Genomic DNA, 17,852 nt, shown 5'->3' with positions numbered 1-17,852 from the left:
AAGACAAGGAAGAATAGAAACAAAGACAAATCCTAGAAAAATAATCCGCAAACAAGGTTTTCTTAAAAGATCTAGACTAAGTATAGTATATTATTAATTAAAATGTTAGTTGGGTTAAGTATATATTGATTTTTAGGAGTCTTGTTTATATATTAGAAAATTTTCATTTTTAACATTTTATTTGCATGAGATAAAAGACAAGGAAGAATGGAAACAAAGACAGATTCTAGAAGCCTAGAAAAATAATCCACAAACAAGGTTTTCCTAAAGGATCAAAACTAAACACATTATTGATCAAAATCTTAGTTGGTTTAAGTCTATATTAATTTTTATGAGTCTTGTTTAAAGTGAACAATAAATATGGTGGAGGCTCTATTTATGTTTTTGAGTTTTATAAAAAAAAAATTGAGTCCAAGAGAACTTATAAAAAAAATTCTAAGTCTAAGTTAGAGCTAGTTTGAATTTTAGTTGTGGGTTTGATTTTAAAACTTTTTATTCTAACCTATGATCAAGTAAATCACACACCTATCTAAAAAAACAAACCTAAAATATAAAAATAAATGCCAAAAAGCTAAAGGAAAGCAGCAAGCGCCGCTAGAAGAGCGTCAGAAGAGCCCTCGGTCGGCCAGATGAGCAGCAGCAGGAGGCTGGTGCTTCCCCTCGGTCTGAAGCGCCGATAAACATAGCCAGGGTGCTGAGCGTGGCTGGGTTCCTCGGTCCTATGTGCGTGCAGCTGCAGGAACGCGGAATAAGCGCCGTTACAGATGCCAGGCTGAAGAACAAGCGTCAGAAATTGAAGAACATACACCGCTACAGTGGGTTTCACTGCTACTTCGTTTTTCCGGTTTTAAATATCTGCAGACCTAATTCTATCCCTTTGGTAGCCCTAAATGGCTCCTTTTCAAATATTTTTGAACTTAAATTTTGTTAAATTATAGCATTAACATAATATATGAAAAACAACAGAACATCATATGGATCAAAATCAAAGCACAAAACTCAATTTTAAGCAATTTCTTGAGATTTTATCATTAATCATGGGTCAAATTTATGCAAATCAAGTTGGAATTCAAATATTATTGGACACAGTGTATTTCTTCATATTGATAGTCAATATCTCCTCAAATAAGGCACAATGTATTTCATAGTATCGATTTCCGATATCTCGAGGTGCACTCCTGATACATTTATGAATTGCACTCTTCCAGCTTCGTCTAAACTACGTAAACCAATCCAATCTTCCTGGTATAATGCTGTCTACATGATAAAGATATCCAATATTATTATTGTTATTGTAATTATTGACGGTGCCAAAATCAAAACCGCTATTATACACACCTCTTGAACAGGCAAAACCTTATCCCTCGACCCATCTGCGAAATACCCGAACCATGAGCTTTCTTTCGGAACCAAAACCTCTTCATCCTCAAACTGTTGATAACCAAAACAAGAAAACATGAATTATGCCATTAAAACAGGATTCCAGTATGCTCTTATAATCTGAAAAGTTGTGAAAAGAAAAGACAGTTCCACTCACCATGATAAGCACCAGATTCTGCAAACTGGCTAATCTTCTCTTGTAAACATCATTCTTGTGATCCTTGTATTCGTTATTCAGCTTAGGAAGAAACTTGCATCCTTGCATGTATTGATTAATAGCCTAACAAATTATATATATAAAGTTGCAAAATCGTATGATTATAAGAAGCCCGAACATTATATAGGCGAAATCTAGATACTCACAGTTGGGATTTTTGTATAACCAGCCGGTGCAAAGTTTTCCTGCAATCAAATCATTTCTCAAATTTGTTTTTTGAAAAAAAAGGAGATTCATGATCGTAGGAAAATCTTACCTGCACATATTTACTATATACTCCTAATTTCATCAAATAGTCCACCAGATTGCAGAATCTTCCGGACTGCAGGAAGAAGAAAAAAACTAAGAATTATCGGGTAAGAAGCAAATCATAAAAGACGCATCTTCCAATAATGGCATCTTCATTTAAAGTCCAAAAAGAGTAACTTTCGAAGCAGCAAGGGAAGTAAACTTACACCACAAAAAGGAATCGAAGCTACCCCAGCATGTGGACCACCTAGTGATACGTAATTATTCACCTATTTTCATCAAGTTGTTGCAGAAATCAAGTAAATGGACATCTAATAAATTTTAATGGTCATGAATCTTACTTGAGGGGCTCCTTCACAAAACTCAATCACAGCACGAGTAAGGATATTTCCCTGAAGGAAAAATCATCAAATTTATCCAACATATACATTTCACCCATAAGTTACAAGGAATTAGATAAACATTTTCGATTAATTTCTTTGAACGAACCTGGGAAATTCCAACTATATTGTAGCCTTGGCTGAGTTCACTAATATTTTTCACCTGTAAGTTGCCGAAAAGAAAGGAAAGGGCTAAGGGAATAACTATATATACTTTATAGCAACTCTACCAATTATTAGACAAACCAGGTAGCTCTACCACCTTCTCACAAGCAATTTTAGTCTGCAAGAAGTAAAACCGAAACAGATCTAGTTAAATTTGGAGAAGAAAATAGCTGAGTCTGGGATTTGCCATTGCTAACAGACAAACCTGTTTTGTTAATGGCATGAACAAGGAATCTCTTGCTCCATTTCCAATTTCTCTGTTTGAAGGAAACGAGTGATCAGTCTAATGCATAGGAAACAATCGAGTCGAGCATATGAACTAGACAGAGATATTACATGCAATGTCCTTGGGAACCCGACCACCTGCTTAGAAGATCGGTAAAAGTTTTCAATTCACTGTTTGTGCATGATTCTGTAATTCCTGCAATAATAAACCAAGAACTAGCGTTTTTCATCATACAACTGATTGTCAATGAAAAAAGCGTAAATGAAGTAGAAATACAACAGACTTTCACATCAGTTAGAAATTGCGGAGAGTGTGCAAGATTACCATGGAAAACGACGAAAGGAAGAGAATATGCAGGCGTAAATGCCGAAAACAGTGCCAATGTAAGAATGATTAACTTCGCCATCTTCAGAAGAGCAGAAGCAGCTACAAGTGAAGAATGATGACAAGTATATATATATCATTGATTCACACATTTTGCTTGAGAACGGTACTGCCAAACCTTTCCGCCATTGGGACAAGCCGTGTTGCGTGAGATATATTTTTCTCTTTACACTATCAATAAATATCAAATTTTATTAACAATTTTTTTAAAAAAAATTAGATTTCTAATAAAAAAAATATTCAACGAAGATGGTTGAAAGTAACTTCAAAGTATAGTCAAGTGAATTATCAATACAAAGATACTAAACTTATTAATTCTATTTATTTAGGGCTACTCTCTAATCAATTAAATTGTATTATCACACAACATTTATTAAAATTAAATGTTTACAAAAAACATTAAACTAAAACATAATGTTTACACATAGACACAACAAGTGTAAATGATTAATGTGTTGGATCAAAAGATGAATATATAATAACATATCCGTCATTTCAAGATAACTAAACAAGACAGATTTAAGTTTGCTCTAATACCAAATGTTAGAAATCTTCAAAACTAAACTCAATTTAATGATTCTAAAATATTTAAAAATATTAAATTGAGAAATAAAAGCGTGATTGAATAGAGCATCAACTCCAATAATTGTTTGTATATCAATTTGATCATTCATCGTTTCTCCAACTAACAACGTCTTTAATACGATGCACATATTTTAAATATTCTTCTAAACTTTTTGTCTTCTTAATCCTCAGTGATGCAAGTTCTTAAAATTTACTTAGTGATCTCTATAAAGATAACATGTACTATTTATAGAGTTATTTCCATCAAATAACTCTAAGGAATTATTTATCTAAACATATACTAAATGGATCAAATTTTATTTTAATTCTTTAAAATGTCATTATGAAAATTATTAATAACTATATAATTCAATATGAATTAAAATAAATGGAGAATAACATCATAAATTCAATGTATAATTCCAATAAATTAACTTTTACACATGATCAAATAAAACAATTTACATCTTAATATTTGTTTACATTTTATTATTGTTAAATGAAATTAATACTTATATATATATATATATATATATATATATATATATATATATATATATATATATATATTACATTATTGTCCTTGTGTGTAGATTTAGATTGTTATAGTTTCATAATATCATCATTTTCAAGTGTAACTTAAAGATCTAAAAATAAAAAAAAAACATTTAAGCTAGAATTTACTTTAGTTTGAAGATAGAATGAGTTGCAAAGTTAAGGCCTTATTTGATAACAAAAAAAGTTACATGGAATTAATTCAACAAACCTCTTATTCCATCATCAACAAAAAAAAAAATGTCTATACTTAATTTTTTATAACATCTTAAAATATTAAATACAAACACAATATTTAAGTTTAATCAAATTAATCCACTTTTTTTTTATCTAACAAGTTTTTTGTTTACAAATATCTTCAAATTCATTTTTACAAATATTTGAGACCTTGTTTGATGAAGAGTTATTTGGATTTAATCCAAGTTATTTACTTAAAGTTTTGAACTCGAGTTTGGAAGAACATTGAGTTATTTAGAGTTAAAAGCATTTAAGATTGAAATTAGGTCAAAAGTTATTTTCATCTTTTACATTTTTTTACAAATGTGAGAGTGAATATTCAACTTTATGCAATATATATACACTTTTTTATTTCACTTATTTATGTTGTATATAAGAAAAAAAGTAATGTGCAAAATTACCTTTAGCATTTGTTGATTTACTAATAAATATACACCATAATAATTTATTTAGAGCAAATACAATGTTAGCCTCACTCAGATATTTTACATTAGATAAGATTTTAAAGCAATTATATAAATATATGCTTTGTTGTAAGAAGGAGAGAAATATTTGCGTTAATTGAATCATGTAAATGAAGCTAGATAAAGGGGAAATTTGACGAGATGACCCCATAATGGGACTAAAATGAGCGGGTGACCAACACATAATTTTAAATGTGCTGGTGACCACTTCATATTTTTTTTACAAAATTGCCCCTGTCGCGAAACGCAACTGGCGGTTGCAAGACGTAACCAGATTCCATGTGGAGAGTCCACAATCGCGAGACGCAAATTTAAAAAAAAATCGAAAAATTTGCGTCTCGCGATTGCCGGTTACGTCTCGCGAATGTCAGTTGCTTCTCGCGAATACCGATTGCGTCTCACGATTGTAGACTTTTCACAGGGTATCTAGTTGCGTCTCGCGACAGGGGCAATTTCATAAAAAAATATGAAGTGGTCACAAACGCATTTAAAATTATGCGCTGGTCACCAGCTCATTTACCCCTATTCTGAGGGTCATTTCGTCAAATTTCCCAGAGAAAGCATACAAAATCACACTATTTCATTTGAAAAAGGAAAATCAAAATTATATAATTATTTTTAATTATCTAGCATCCATGTTTTGAAAAAAAATACATGTTCATGTCTTATCATCCTTTATATTTTCATTTTCAATTATTATTATTATATTTTTATAAATGTTAACTTTTATTAAAAATAGTGCAAGATGCGTTTAAACATTATAAAAGAGAAAGAAAAAAATAATAAATAAGAAAACAACGTAAGAATTTTAAATGATAATAAGATCGAAAAATTCTCATCCTGTACAAACCCCTCTTTTTCAGATTGAGGCGAACGCGTGTAACATAAATCTTTTGAGACGCTCATATCCATAACTTTTCCCTTCAAAAATCTTGTATTTATTTCTTTTTAGATTGTCCACCACATTACGAGGGGAATTGGTTTTCATTCGTCCGCGATTTTGTTGCTAGAACTCAATTCAATTTATTTGACCCAAAAGTTAACGACTTTTGATGGTGTATCCCATTGAAATTGAAGGAGGTTATGCAGAAAAGCTCACATGCTCTTGACAAGGTCACAATGAAGAAGAATGTGATTAATGAATTCTTCACTCTTCAAACAAATGTTGCATCTGCTAGCGAGATGAAATTATTTCTTTTTCAGTTTGTTAGATGTCAAGACTCCTTCAATGATAGCTTGTCAACCAAAAAATAAGATTTTTGATGGAATTTTTGATTTACAGACCTCTCTCCAAAGAAATAGGGATGCTTTTTTTTTTGAGAATTGCATAATAAATGTAGCTAGTTTTAAAATCAGGATACAATTAGTCTTTTATATATATATATATTCCTTATATTTATCAAAAATCATATTAGAAAGAAAAGTGAACTTTGTTACCTAAAAGAGTGTTGTATATTGTTTTCAATAAATCAAATAAAAAATACCAAAGACAAAAAATTGAAAATATGTCGAATTCTATGTGTCTCAATTTCTGTAATGTGTTGATAGCATCACGTCTAGGAGCGTTAAGCACTTTTCTAAATTAAAATACCGATTAAAAATCAAGACAATTAAAATAAATTAAAGACTCCATACAACATATAAGTGATTCTTTTAATCTACCTTAGAATCCCTCCACCTCCGATAACAAAACTTTAACAATAAAAACATAGTAAGGCGGCGCTGCTAGTTAATCCAAACCAAATCCCAAGCTCCCATTTTAACTATTTGAAGAGCCTTATTCAGATAAAATCTATTGTTTCTATCTTTCTAACTTGTCATAAGTTGAGTTTGCTGCTATTCAGATCAGGGCGACTCCGAACAGCTCTATGGAAAAAAAAATTGTTATTATTTTTTGTTTAACTTACTTTTCTGTTATATTGAAAATATTAATTTTGTATTATACTTAATATAAGAAGTTTATTTTAGTTGGTTAAATGATATCTCAATTTTTAAGATTTTAAGAGGTGTTAAGTTCAAACATTGAGGTATTTTTTGAAGGACCTAAGACGGAGGAAGAACCCTAAGCGGCTGCATTGGTTGCCTTACCCTAGGACCGACCCTTATACAAATCATGATATTAGATAAAAGAGAAGAACTTTTATTTGATTTTAATTCAACTATCATAATGCCCTTGATAAATAAAAATCACATTTATAAAGTTGAAATAAACAATACTCACTTCTTTGTGATCGTCGTTATCATCCTTTTCATTATTCTCCTTATCGTCAACATCTATGGTCTAAACATGATGGTGCTTTAATGGTTGGGACAGTCTAGTGATTGTCTTACTCATCTCATTCATCGTTGTTTTTGTTATTCATAAAAAAATGATAACAAATTTGATAAGAACGTAACATTCATTTAACTTTTTTTCATTAGCACCGACCTCTTCCACTTCGACTTCTTACTTTCATTTATCGGTTAACCAACAATATCATTTCTTACCCAATGAACCTCCTATATTACTAATCTTGTGACCTAATTTCTACACTCGACAATCTCAAGAGTGTTAGGATTTGTATCTCCCAAATCCGACCTGCTTGAAAACAATCTGTAAAAACACAAAAAAGAAGAACACAAGAACACACAGATTTATAGTGGTTCACTCAAATTGAGCTACATCCACTTCAGCCACCACCAGATTTCACTATGAAGAAGAAGAAGGAATATAGAGTTTTTGCCTCACACTTTATCTCTCTAGAATTCTGTCTCATAATGTAATCCCTTAATAATCACATATTTATAGGGTAAACATTCAGGTAATAAACCTAAATAACTTTGGTCAGGCCCAAGCCAAAACCAAAAAAAGAAAACCCAATAAACTCTAATTAACAATGTAGAATTTATTATAAGTGTAGGCTCCATAACTCAACAAAGAGTACCAACATCTTTTACCACTATTTTTGACAAACCAACCATCTCATCATATTACTAACCTTTTTACCTCACTTCTTTGTTAGACCAACAAATTCATTCATATATTTAACATCAATATTTTTTTCCTCCCAGTACTAATCTCGTGACCTCACTTCGAGTATTTTATACCTCAACTATCTCATATCATTACCGCGACCTCTTTATTCTCACTTTAGCAAACTAACCACCAATTCAATTGACCTCTAATCTCGTGACCTCAATTTCACATTTCGGTCAACCAACCATCTCAATCACACATTTAGTTATCAATATTCTTTTTCTCAATGGACAACTCTCATTACTAATATTGTGACCTCAGACACTTTCACACGTTTCTTATTCCTCGACAAACTAACCACCAAAATCCCAATTGACCTCTCCATCTCGTGACATCACACTTTAACATGCCTCTTATCCTCATCAAATCAACTACCAATCATAATCGATTTCTAATATTGTGACTTCACGCTTCGGTCAATCAATATCTCATTCACATATATTTTTAATCACCAATCACAATTGACCTTTAATCTTGTAATCCTATGATCCTTTGTTACCAGTCTCTTAACCTTCAACAATTAACCACCAATCTCAATCTTATCGGCCTCTTATCCCTTGGAAAACCAACCACTAATCCCATCGACCCCTCCACTCGTAACCTCACACTTTCACATTCTTTTAATCACTCGACAAACCAACTACCAATCATAATTAACCTCTAATCTCATGACCTTATGATTATTTGTTAGCGGTCTCTTATTCTTTGACAAATCAACCACCAATTCCAATTGACCTATCATCTCGTGACCTCATTACTTTCACATGCCTCTTATCTTTTGCAAAACCAACCACCAATCCCAATAAATCTCTTCATCTTGTGACATCACACTTTCACACGCCTCTTATCTCTCGACAAACCAACTACCAACCATCAATCTCAATCACACTTTCACATTCTTCTCTTATCTCATGGAAAATCAACCATCGATCTGAATCGACCTCTTATTCCTTGACAAATAAACTACCAATTCCAATGTTAAGGACCTCTTATTCATTGGTAAACTAATTACCATTACCAATTGACCTCACATCTCGTAACCTCACACTTTCACACTTACATACCTCTGATCCCTCGCCAAACTAACCACAAATCATAAGCGAGTGATTGAGTTTAGCCAGTCAAATGAGCGATTAGTTTTTTTTATTAATCAAGTGAGTTATCGAGTTTACCCAATACCCAACAAAGAACTGGAGTGAGAAGCAACATGAGAATTGGAGCTAAAATATTGATTGAGAAAACACCCAGGAATTCCTGTCCCCTGTGTCCAATCCAGCTTGGAGTGTTATCCTTGAAAATGGAGAAGAGTTCAAGTATATCCACAACTTAGCTTGTCAAGACTTCTTCATATATATGCTGGCTGCACAAACATGATAATCAAGCATCAACTGCCCAAACACAATAAAGTTGTAAGCTCATTGAAAGTTGTGTATGTATACAATTATTCGCCCCCAACTATACCAGGCAAGCGATAAGCTAATTCAGCATAACATAGGGCATTGAGGACACAAGATGCTCCGGGCAAGCAGAAAACTGACTGTGACTCCTGCATTGAATAGGGAAAAAATATGTATTAAAATGTATAACATTCAGTAGAACACTAAACACTCATTTATAAGTATTGCAATTGCTGTAACGAAAATACTTGAGATGATGTAAATAATAAAGAAAAATAAAGATTTAACTTGGTTCACCAAGATAAAACTTGACTACATCCACCAGAAAAGATAATCTTATTAAAAAATAGAATAAAGATTGCATCAAGACAGACTAGGGTTATGATACGAATTTATATATCACTCGATCCCCTAAAACCCTAACAAATACAAAACTAAGACTGAAAATAATACTCTCAAATCAAAGACTTCATAAAGTGTCTGACTGAATTTTGGTGAAGAGTCTCTAAAATATTGTTACAATATTTTTCTAATTGTATTTACCATAACAAAAGATTATATATATTTTTGTATTAATTTTATTTTATTAAATCAACATTATACATAAAATATATATATATAATTTCATTTTGTTTAATATTCTTTTTCCTTGTCCCCGTAAATTGAAGACAACTCAACCACAATGCTTTGAAAAATGACTGAGTTGATCCCTAATTAAACATCCAATGAGAGTACTAACACACCCTACATAAATCAATGTAATAACATACAAGAACCGATAGTTCTCTTATGCGCAACATATGAAAAGAGAATTTAGCATCTAATGTATATAAACATATGATTTTACACTTCTTACATACACACATTCGTTCAAACTTATTAAACTCCTATTCAATGTTGTGTGTGTCTGTCTTAATAATAAGAAAAATAACATCAGACAGAGAAACACGACCTTTCTCGATTCTTAATCGCATCATCTTTCAATTATAAACTTATTTACTTATCCAGCAAATTAAGTTTGACAACTTCAAGTCAACACGTGTAGATTTCGGATGTGAACGTATACACAAGTCAATAAACGAAATAATCGTCGATTTGCAGCAAACAAAGCTTCACTGAGGATTTAGTATAAACATGTAAAGACAATTAGCGGTCAAATGCACACTCACCGGGTCCAACATCACAATCAGTTCTTGGCGAATAAATTTGGAAGTATATATTATTGAAAATAAAAATATTGGTCAAGATTAGAAAAATAAACTCGAATGAGTTAAAAGCCATATAAACAAATAAAAAAATAACTTTTTTTAGAATGTCATATTTTCTTATTATTGCACTCTCCCTTAAATTCAAAAATAAAAATAATGTATACAAACAGATCCTCTCTTCCTTAAATTCAAACACTTGTTTTATGGAATTCAATCACAATAACCATTTTCAAAAGGCACAATGTAGTATTTCTTCATATCGATACTTGATATGTCGAAGCGCTTCTCACCAAATAAGGCACAATGTATTTCTTCATATCCATATTCGATACGTCAAGGTGCCCTCCCGATACATTTATGTATTTTACTCTCCCAGCTTCATCTAAACTCCGTAAGCCAATCCAATCTTCCTTGTACAATGCTGTCTACAAAATAGATAGATCAAATATTGTTATTATTGTAATTATTAACTGTGCCAAAATTCAAAATTCAAACCGCTATTATACTCACCTCTTGAACAGGCAAAACCTTAGTCAGCGACCCATCTGCGAAATACCCGAACCATGAGGTTTCTTTCGGAACCAACACCTCTTCATCATCAAACTGTTGATAACCAAAACAAGAAAACATGAATTATGCCATTAAAACAGGATTACAGTATGCTCTTATAAATTGAAAAGTTGTGAAAAGAAAAGACAGTTCCACTCACCATGATAAGCACAAGATTCTGCAAGCTGGCGAATCTTTTCTTGTAAACAGCATTCTTGTGATCCTTGTATTCGTTATTCAGTTGAGGAAGAAACTTGCATCCTTGCATGTATTGATTGATAGCCTAACAAAGTATATATATAAAGTTGCAAAATCGTAAAGGAAGCCCGGCCATTATATAAGCGAAATCTAGATACTCACAGTTGGGATTTTTGTATAACCAGCCGGTGCAAAGTTTTCCTGCAATCAAATCATTTCTCAAAATTTGTCTTTTGAAAGAAAAGGAGATTCAGGATCGGAGGAAAATCGTACCTGCACATAGTTACTATATAATCCTATTTTTATCAAGTAGTGCACCAGATTGCAGATTCTTCCGGACTGCAGGAAGGGAAAAAAACTAATACTTATTGGGTAAGAAGAAAACCATAAAGTCTAAAAACAGTAACTTTCGAGGCAGCAAAGGAAGTGAGCTTACATTACACACAGGAATCGAAGCTGTCCCAGCATGTGGACCAGCCAGTGATACAAAATTATTCACCTATTTTCATCAAGTTGTTGCAGAAATCAAATGAATGGAAATTTAATACATTTTAATGTTAATGAATCTTACTTGAGGGGCTCCTTCACAAGACTCAATAACAGAACGGCCAAGGATACTTCCCTGAAGGAAAGATCGTCAAATTTATCCAATAAATACATTTCACCCATAAGTTACAAGGAATGAGATAAACATTTTCGATTAATTTCTTTGAACGAACCTGGGAAAGTCCAACTATATTGTAGCCGTGGCTGAGGGCACTAATATTTTTCACCTGTAAGTTGCAGAAAGGAAAGGGCTAAGAGAATAACTATGCTTTATATATACCTTCTCAATTATTAGACAAAACCAGGTAGCTAGCTCTACCACCTTCTCACAAGCAATTTTAGTCTGCAAGAAGTAAAACCGAAACTGAATTGTAAGATTTGGAGAAGAAAATAGCTGAGTCTAGGATTTGCCATGGCTAATAGACAAACCTGTTTTGTGTATGGCATGAACAAGGAATCTCTTGCTCCATTTCCAATTTCTCTGTTTGAAGGAAACACGTGATCAGTTTAATGAATAGGAAACAATACAATCGAGCATATACATGAATATTACATGCAATGTCCTTGGGAACCCGACCACTGGCTTAGATCATTGATAAAAATTTTCAATCCGTTGTTTGTGCATTCATCTTCAATTCCTGCAATAATAAACCAAGAATTATCAAAACATAATCATGTCGATTGTACTTACTATGTTCAAACTGGAATAACCGTATTAATGGCAACAGAAACTAGCGTTTTTTATCATACAGCTGACTGTCAATGAAAAAAAGAAGTTAAACAAAAGCTTAAATGAAGTAAATGCGTAGAGTGTCCAAGATTACCATGGAAAACGACGAAAGGAAGAGAATATGCAGGCGTAAAAGCTGAAAACAGTGCCAATGTAAGAAAGATTAACTTCGCCATCTTCTACACAAACGTAACCCTGATAGTGTTGTTCACTGGAGCGAGCACAACCGATATTCCGACGAGACTGGTGAAGAGAAGAAGCATCTACAAGTGAAGAATCGTGACAAGTATATATAATTGATTTACACATTTTTCTGCGACTGGGATAGGCCGTGTTGCGTGAGAGAGAATTTTTCTCTTTAGACACTTTTAATAAATATCAAATTCTATGAATAATGTAAAATTAAAAATTTCTAATAAAAAATATAATAAAATAGTACAGATGTGAAAAGGCAATTCAAAATACAGAAAATTTAATATAATGAAAGAGGGTTGAAGAATCTCTCTTAAATATTAAATATTTTGAGCCATAATTAAAATTATTTTTAGCCGATAATGGTAAGTAACATTGAAAAATGTCCAACAAGATAATAATGAATCATTTATATAGAGAAATTCATACAAATAATGAGATGATAAATATAAGAGACTATATATAAAGTACCAATTTCAGTAAATCTTTATTAAAAAAAAAAGAAAAATAATTACCGATATTGAGGGTATGAAAAATAAACGATCTACTAATGGTTTGAAGTATTATTCGGATTATAAAATTCTGAGGCGAAAAATTCGATCCGTCTAAATAGGATGTCAAATTGAACAAAACACAACACCAACTCAAATATTAATGAATATAAGTGATAGAAAGATAAACAAGACACACTATAATAATAAAAAAGTTATTTGAGGGACCAAGAAGAAATAATTTTTCGACTTCTCGTGTTCTGTTCAATCTCGTTTTAACATTATTAAATTATTATTTTTAAATGATAAAAATTGTTTAAGCATAACAAAAAAAAATGACATGAAAAAAATTTAAAAAAAGAAAAAAGAAGAAGAATGAAATTAACAACGTTACTCAATAGATTATCGAACTCGTAGGTTTTCGAAAAAAACAATTAACTCTTCAACTGTCCCCATCGATTTTTCAGAACAAATATAAAAAACATCATAATAATAAAATTATGAATGATACGCATCAGATGACTACGATCATTGAAAGTTTAACGATTTCTCTCTAACCAGATAATCCATTAGAAAATAATTAAGATGATAACTCAAATATGTAAGTATGCCATATTAGCCACACAAATACAAACTTCTTAGAAACTATTCAAAAGACTTGTGTACCACTTAGTGAATCACAATAATACTCAACAAAAGACTCCAAATACTAGTCACCCTCTACAATACAAAAATAAGCGAGTTGCCGATTCAACATTCTCGATCGTGACACATACATTTACCATAACACAACATTTTTTCATGCATATTCATTCGTAAGAATCCCACTGTGAATATCGCTCTATCCAAAAAACGAGATTTTGGATGAAATATTTGACTCCCCATAACTTCTCTCGACATAAATCACATGGACTAATTTTAACGAAGAAATTATAGTAATACCCCAACATAATGTCCTAGGAACGGTCCATGTTGTGTCAACGCATATCGTTTTGGTCAGACGGTGACACTTACTTATAATCTACCAAAAAAAAAAAAAAGTAAAACTCAATTATGAAAAATTTCTCTTAAGTTTAATCTTTTCTATATTAGCTATATTAACAAAAACAATTATATCGTTAGCTACATTTCTATCTATAATAATGAAATGAAAGCAAATTAATGATAAGTTTGAGATACTTTTTTTTAATATCATTATATATATATATATATATATATATATATATATATATATATATATATAAACTTAATTTTCTTTTATTTTGTTTATTTGAATCTAATTTTTTTTTCGCAAAATCCTATAATCATTACATGCATTCCAATTTAAGGCAAATCTAAAAAAGAATTGAACCACTTTTGTTTTGAGCTATTTTAGTTTCATTTCTCTATTTAATTAAAATTATATATATATACATATATATATATATATATATATATATATATATATATATATATATATATATATATATATATATATATATATATATAAATAATTGTTCATAATCTCTTTTCTTTACAAATATTTCTAGACTTTGAGAGGAACAAAAAATAGAGCTTTGATGTCTTCTTAGTACAAAAACAAATAATAAATAGTTTTTGATGGGAACAAATAGTGAAGTATAAAAAAGAAGATAATGCATAAGGTAAAATAATTTTAGAATGTATTAATTATTATTATATATTTGCTCTTATAAAAACTGTTTTAATTGAAAGTTACAATAAATCATTTACAAATACAGGTAAAAAAAACCTTAGCAAGATTGGCGGAAACCTTATTAGCAAGATATTTTATCAAATGGTCGAAAGTCAAGATTGTGGATGGAAATGATTCAACAAATAAATGTGTATAAGTTTATTTTTTAAATTCTTAATAAACCACAAATAATATTTAGAATAGAAAATTTAATCACAGCACATTAGTTATTTTATCAATAATTTCTCAACTATTCAATAAAAATAACAAAATTATTATAGCCAAAAGTTAAAAATAACAATAAGCAAACTGACATTTAAATGTAAATAACAATTTAGGCCAATAAAAGTAGAGTATAAATGAATTAAAAATGTCTGACATTATATTTAATTTTATGAAAGTTGTAAGAAGTCAATTTGTGAATGTCATAAATCTAATTTACACTACAAATGTGAGATACTATTGATGAAATATTATTGATGCTACAAAAAAAAAAATGAACATTTTCGGCGAGAATTTTCTAACGATGGAATCTTGAATATCTTCCCCAAATACGTGCACATTCTCATATTCAATCAAGAATCGCGTCGAAATCAAGTTCGTCGGCACGTTTTGTACAATTGGAACAATCAGCATGATCGACACGTTCGGCACAATTGCTCGGTCGCGCAATTTAGTTGATTTGGTAGTCGGTTACGGGAAACATGGTCAGAGTAAAGATCGTCGGCACGTCTGACACAATCGACACGACAAGTACGTTTGGCACGTTCGGCACATCGGGAAAAATCGTCTAGGGTTTGAATAAGGCAATTTCAAGATTATTGTTCTGACTTTAATCCCCTATTTTGAAGTCTTATTGGAATATAAGTAAAAGAAAAAACAACAAGACAAAATAAGTGGAGGATTTTGTTCTTAAAGGAGTCAAGGGCATAGAAGTGCAAGACTTTGTTCTTAAAGGAGTCAAAGAAAATGTAGAGAAGGAAATGAACAAAATAGCTGAAGAAGTTATTAATGAAAAAGTGCAGGAAATCAGCAAAGACCCAATTGCTGCTCAAAAGCTTTTGGAAAATAATGCAAGGATCAAGGAGAAGAAAGAAGAAGTTTGGATGATAGGGTATAATCAAAGGGCAAATTTATTTGGACTAAAACCAAATCACCAAACTCCTGATGCATACTAAGAAAGGAGAGATTGTACTCAGCAAGAAGAAAATACCAAGGTTTTAAAATACGCGGTCCGACCGCCGGTCCAACCGGTCGGACCGTGAAACGGATGGTTAACCGTACCGGTTATTAGCTTCAATACGTGAACCTTACGAACCGGTTAAGATCCGGTTGGACCGGACGGTTCGGACGGAAAAGTGATCCCGAAATTTCCGGTTAGAAAGGTTTTCTCTCTCTAAACACCAAAATTTCTGCAACAATCCTTTTTTCTGACTTTGACCTTCGTTTCTGTATTTTGTTGTTGGCGTTACTGCTGCAATCTTTGCCTGCAATCTTTGCCTACGGTTTAAATAATTAATTGTAGAAAGGAAGAAAGATTGGGATGAGACTGGGAAGAGAAGAAAGATTGAGAAAAGAAGAGAAAGAGAAGAAGTGATAGAAAGAGAAGAAGGGGTGGGAAGAAAGACTGGACAGGGAAGAGAAGAAGGGATAGAAAGAGAAGAAAGGATGAGACGGGATGGAAAGAGAAGAAGGACTGTGTGATGTGAAGGGATGGAAGAAGGGATGGGACGGGAGAGAGAAACAGAAGAAGGGACGGGGCGGAAAGAGAAGAAAGGCTGTGATGGGAAGGAATGGAAAGAGAGAGAAATAAAGAGAAAGAGAAAAAAAAATGTGATAATGTTACCCGGTTTGACCGGTGGTTGATACGGATGAACCGGTTGAACCGGAATTCGTCAAAAAAACCGGTTTGATCACCGGAACGATTTTCAAAACCTTGGAAAATACAAAGCACAACCGTCCAGCTTAACATTCACTATCTCTAAGACTAAAATTTACTAAAAAAGAATGAATATGAAGTGATAGTAAAATAATTTGTTGCAACAATGATAGAATTAATGAATGCTCCTAAATCTGATCTATATCTAGATATTATATATATATAGATATAGATATTATATATATATATATAGATATAGATATTATATATATATATATATAGATATTATATATATAGATATAGATTATATATATATATATATATATATATATATATTATATATATATATATATTATATATATATATATATATATTATATTATATCTATATATATATATATTATATTATATCTATATATATATATATCTATATATAGATATATATCTATATATATATATCTATATATATAATATCTATATATATAATATCTATATATTATAATATCTATATCTAAATATAGAACCCCAATAAAGCTGCTAGTACCAGGTAAACTCATATTGGCCAAAGTAAAAAAGAAGAAAATGGTAGAGAAATTCGGCATGGTGCTCACTAAACCTCCATAATATCTATTTAGGAGCATTCATTAATTCTCTCATTGTTGCAACAAATCATTTTACTATCACTTCATATTCATTCTTTTTGAGTAAATTCTAATCTTAGAGATAGTGAATGTTAAGCTGGACGGTTGTGCTTTGTATTTTCCAAGGTTTTGAAAATCGTTATATATATATATATATATATATATATATATATATATATATAGATATAGATATTATAGATCTATATATATATATATGAGAAGAATGTTAATTTTACACACCAAGTTGTAGGAATGTGTCAAATTTACTTATTAAGTATCAAAATTCTATTTATATGTATGAACTTGTCAAAAAGTGTTAAATATATTTAAAATAACATAAATGTTAAACGGTGTTAAAATTTTTGCCACATGTAATATCACATATTTTTTATTTTTTTAAATTGACATTATTTTAATTATTTTTCCATTTAAACAAAACTTATTTTTACTTTCTCTCTCATTCCTCCACAACTCTCCATTTTTTTCTAATTT

At 31.1% G+C, this 17,852-nt stretch overlaps 2 protein-coding genes across 2 annotated transcripts; both read right to left on the bottom strand.

Annotated features, from left to right (window-relative positions):
• Positions 1-1,110: 1,110 nt before the first annotated feature.
• Positions 1,111-3,023, bottom strand: LOC124909989 (palmitoyl-protein thioesterase 1-like). Its single transcript, XM_047450615.1, has 12 exons — positions 2,942-3,023; positions 2,728-2,812; positions 2,597-2,648; positions 2,489-2,509; positions 2,336-2,389; positions 2,188-2,238; positions 2,053-2,115; positions 1,854-1,919; positions 1,744-1,782; positions 1,538-1,660; positions 1,339-1,431; positions 1,111-1,257 (listed from the first exon to the last, which is right to left on the bottom strand). The coding sequence occupies exons 1-12, from the start codon at positions 3,021-3,023 to the stop codon at positions 1,111-1,113; spliced, it is 876 nt and encodes a 291-aa protein (XP_047306571.1).
• A 6,255-nt stretch (positions 3,024-9,278) lies between these two features.
• Positions 9,279-12,641, bottom strand: LOC124909988 (palmitoyl-protein thioesterase 1-like). Its single transcript, XM_047450614.1, has 13 exons — positions 12,560-12,641; positions 12,289-12,373; positions 12,165-12,216; positions 12,058-12,078; positions 11,909-11,962; positions 11,761-11,811; positions 11,626-11,688; positions 11,463-11,528; positions 11,352-11,390; positions 11,152-11,274; positions 10,953-11,045; positions 10,733-10,867; positions 9,279-9,383 (listed from the first exon to the last, which is right to left on the bottom strand). Exons 1-13 carry the CDS (start codon positions 12,639-12,641, stop codon positions 9,279-9,281), a joined length of 969 nt encoding a protein of 322 aa, XP_047306570.1.
• Positions 12,642-17,852: the final 5,211 nt, after the last annotated feature.

This window comes from Impatiens glandulifera, chromosome 7 (genome assembly GCF_907164915.1).
Source record: "Impatiens glandulifera chromosome 7, dImpGla2.1, whole genome shotgun sequence".
Taxonomy (NCBI): domain Eukaryota; kingdom Viridiplantae; phylum Streptophyta; class Magnoliopsida; order Ericales; family Balsaminaceae; genus Impatiens; species Impatiens glandulifera.
Note: the sequence above shows the minus strand (reverse complement) of the source record. Positions and strands in the feature narration are given on the sequence as shown.

Excerpts from the sequence above, each read along its gene's own strand:
- LOC124909989 (XM_047450615.1), bottom strand. The coding sequence starts at position 3,023 with ATGGCGAAGTTAATCATTCTTACATTGGCACTGTTTTCGGCATTTACG. Across the intron at positions 2,116-2,187 it reads TTTGTGAAGGAGCCCCTCAA|GTGAATAATTACGTATCACT; the intron begins GTAAGATTCATG and ends TGATGAAAATAG. Across the intron at positions 1,258-1,338 it reads AGGTTTTGCCTGTTCAAGAG|ACAGCATTATACCAGGAAGA; the intron begins GTGTGTATAATA and ends TTTATCATGTAG.
- LOC124909988 (XM_047450614.1), bottom strand. The coding sequence starts at position 12,641 with ATGGCGAAGTTAATCTTTCTTACATTGGCACTGTTTTCAGCTTTTACG. Across the intron at positions 12,217-12,288 it reads GGTTCCCAAGGACATTGCAT|AGAAATTGGAAATGGAGCAA; the intron begins GTAATATTCATG and ends TCCTTCAAACAG. Across the intron at positions 11,275-11,351 it reads GTTATACAAAAATCCCAACT|GCTATCAATCAATACATGCA; the intron begins GTGAGTATCTAG and ends ATACTTTGTTAG.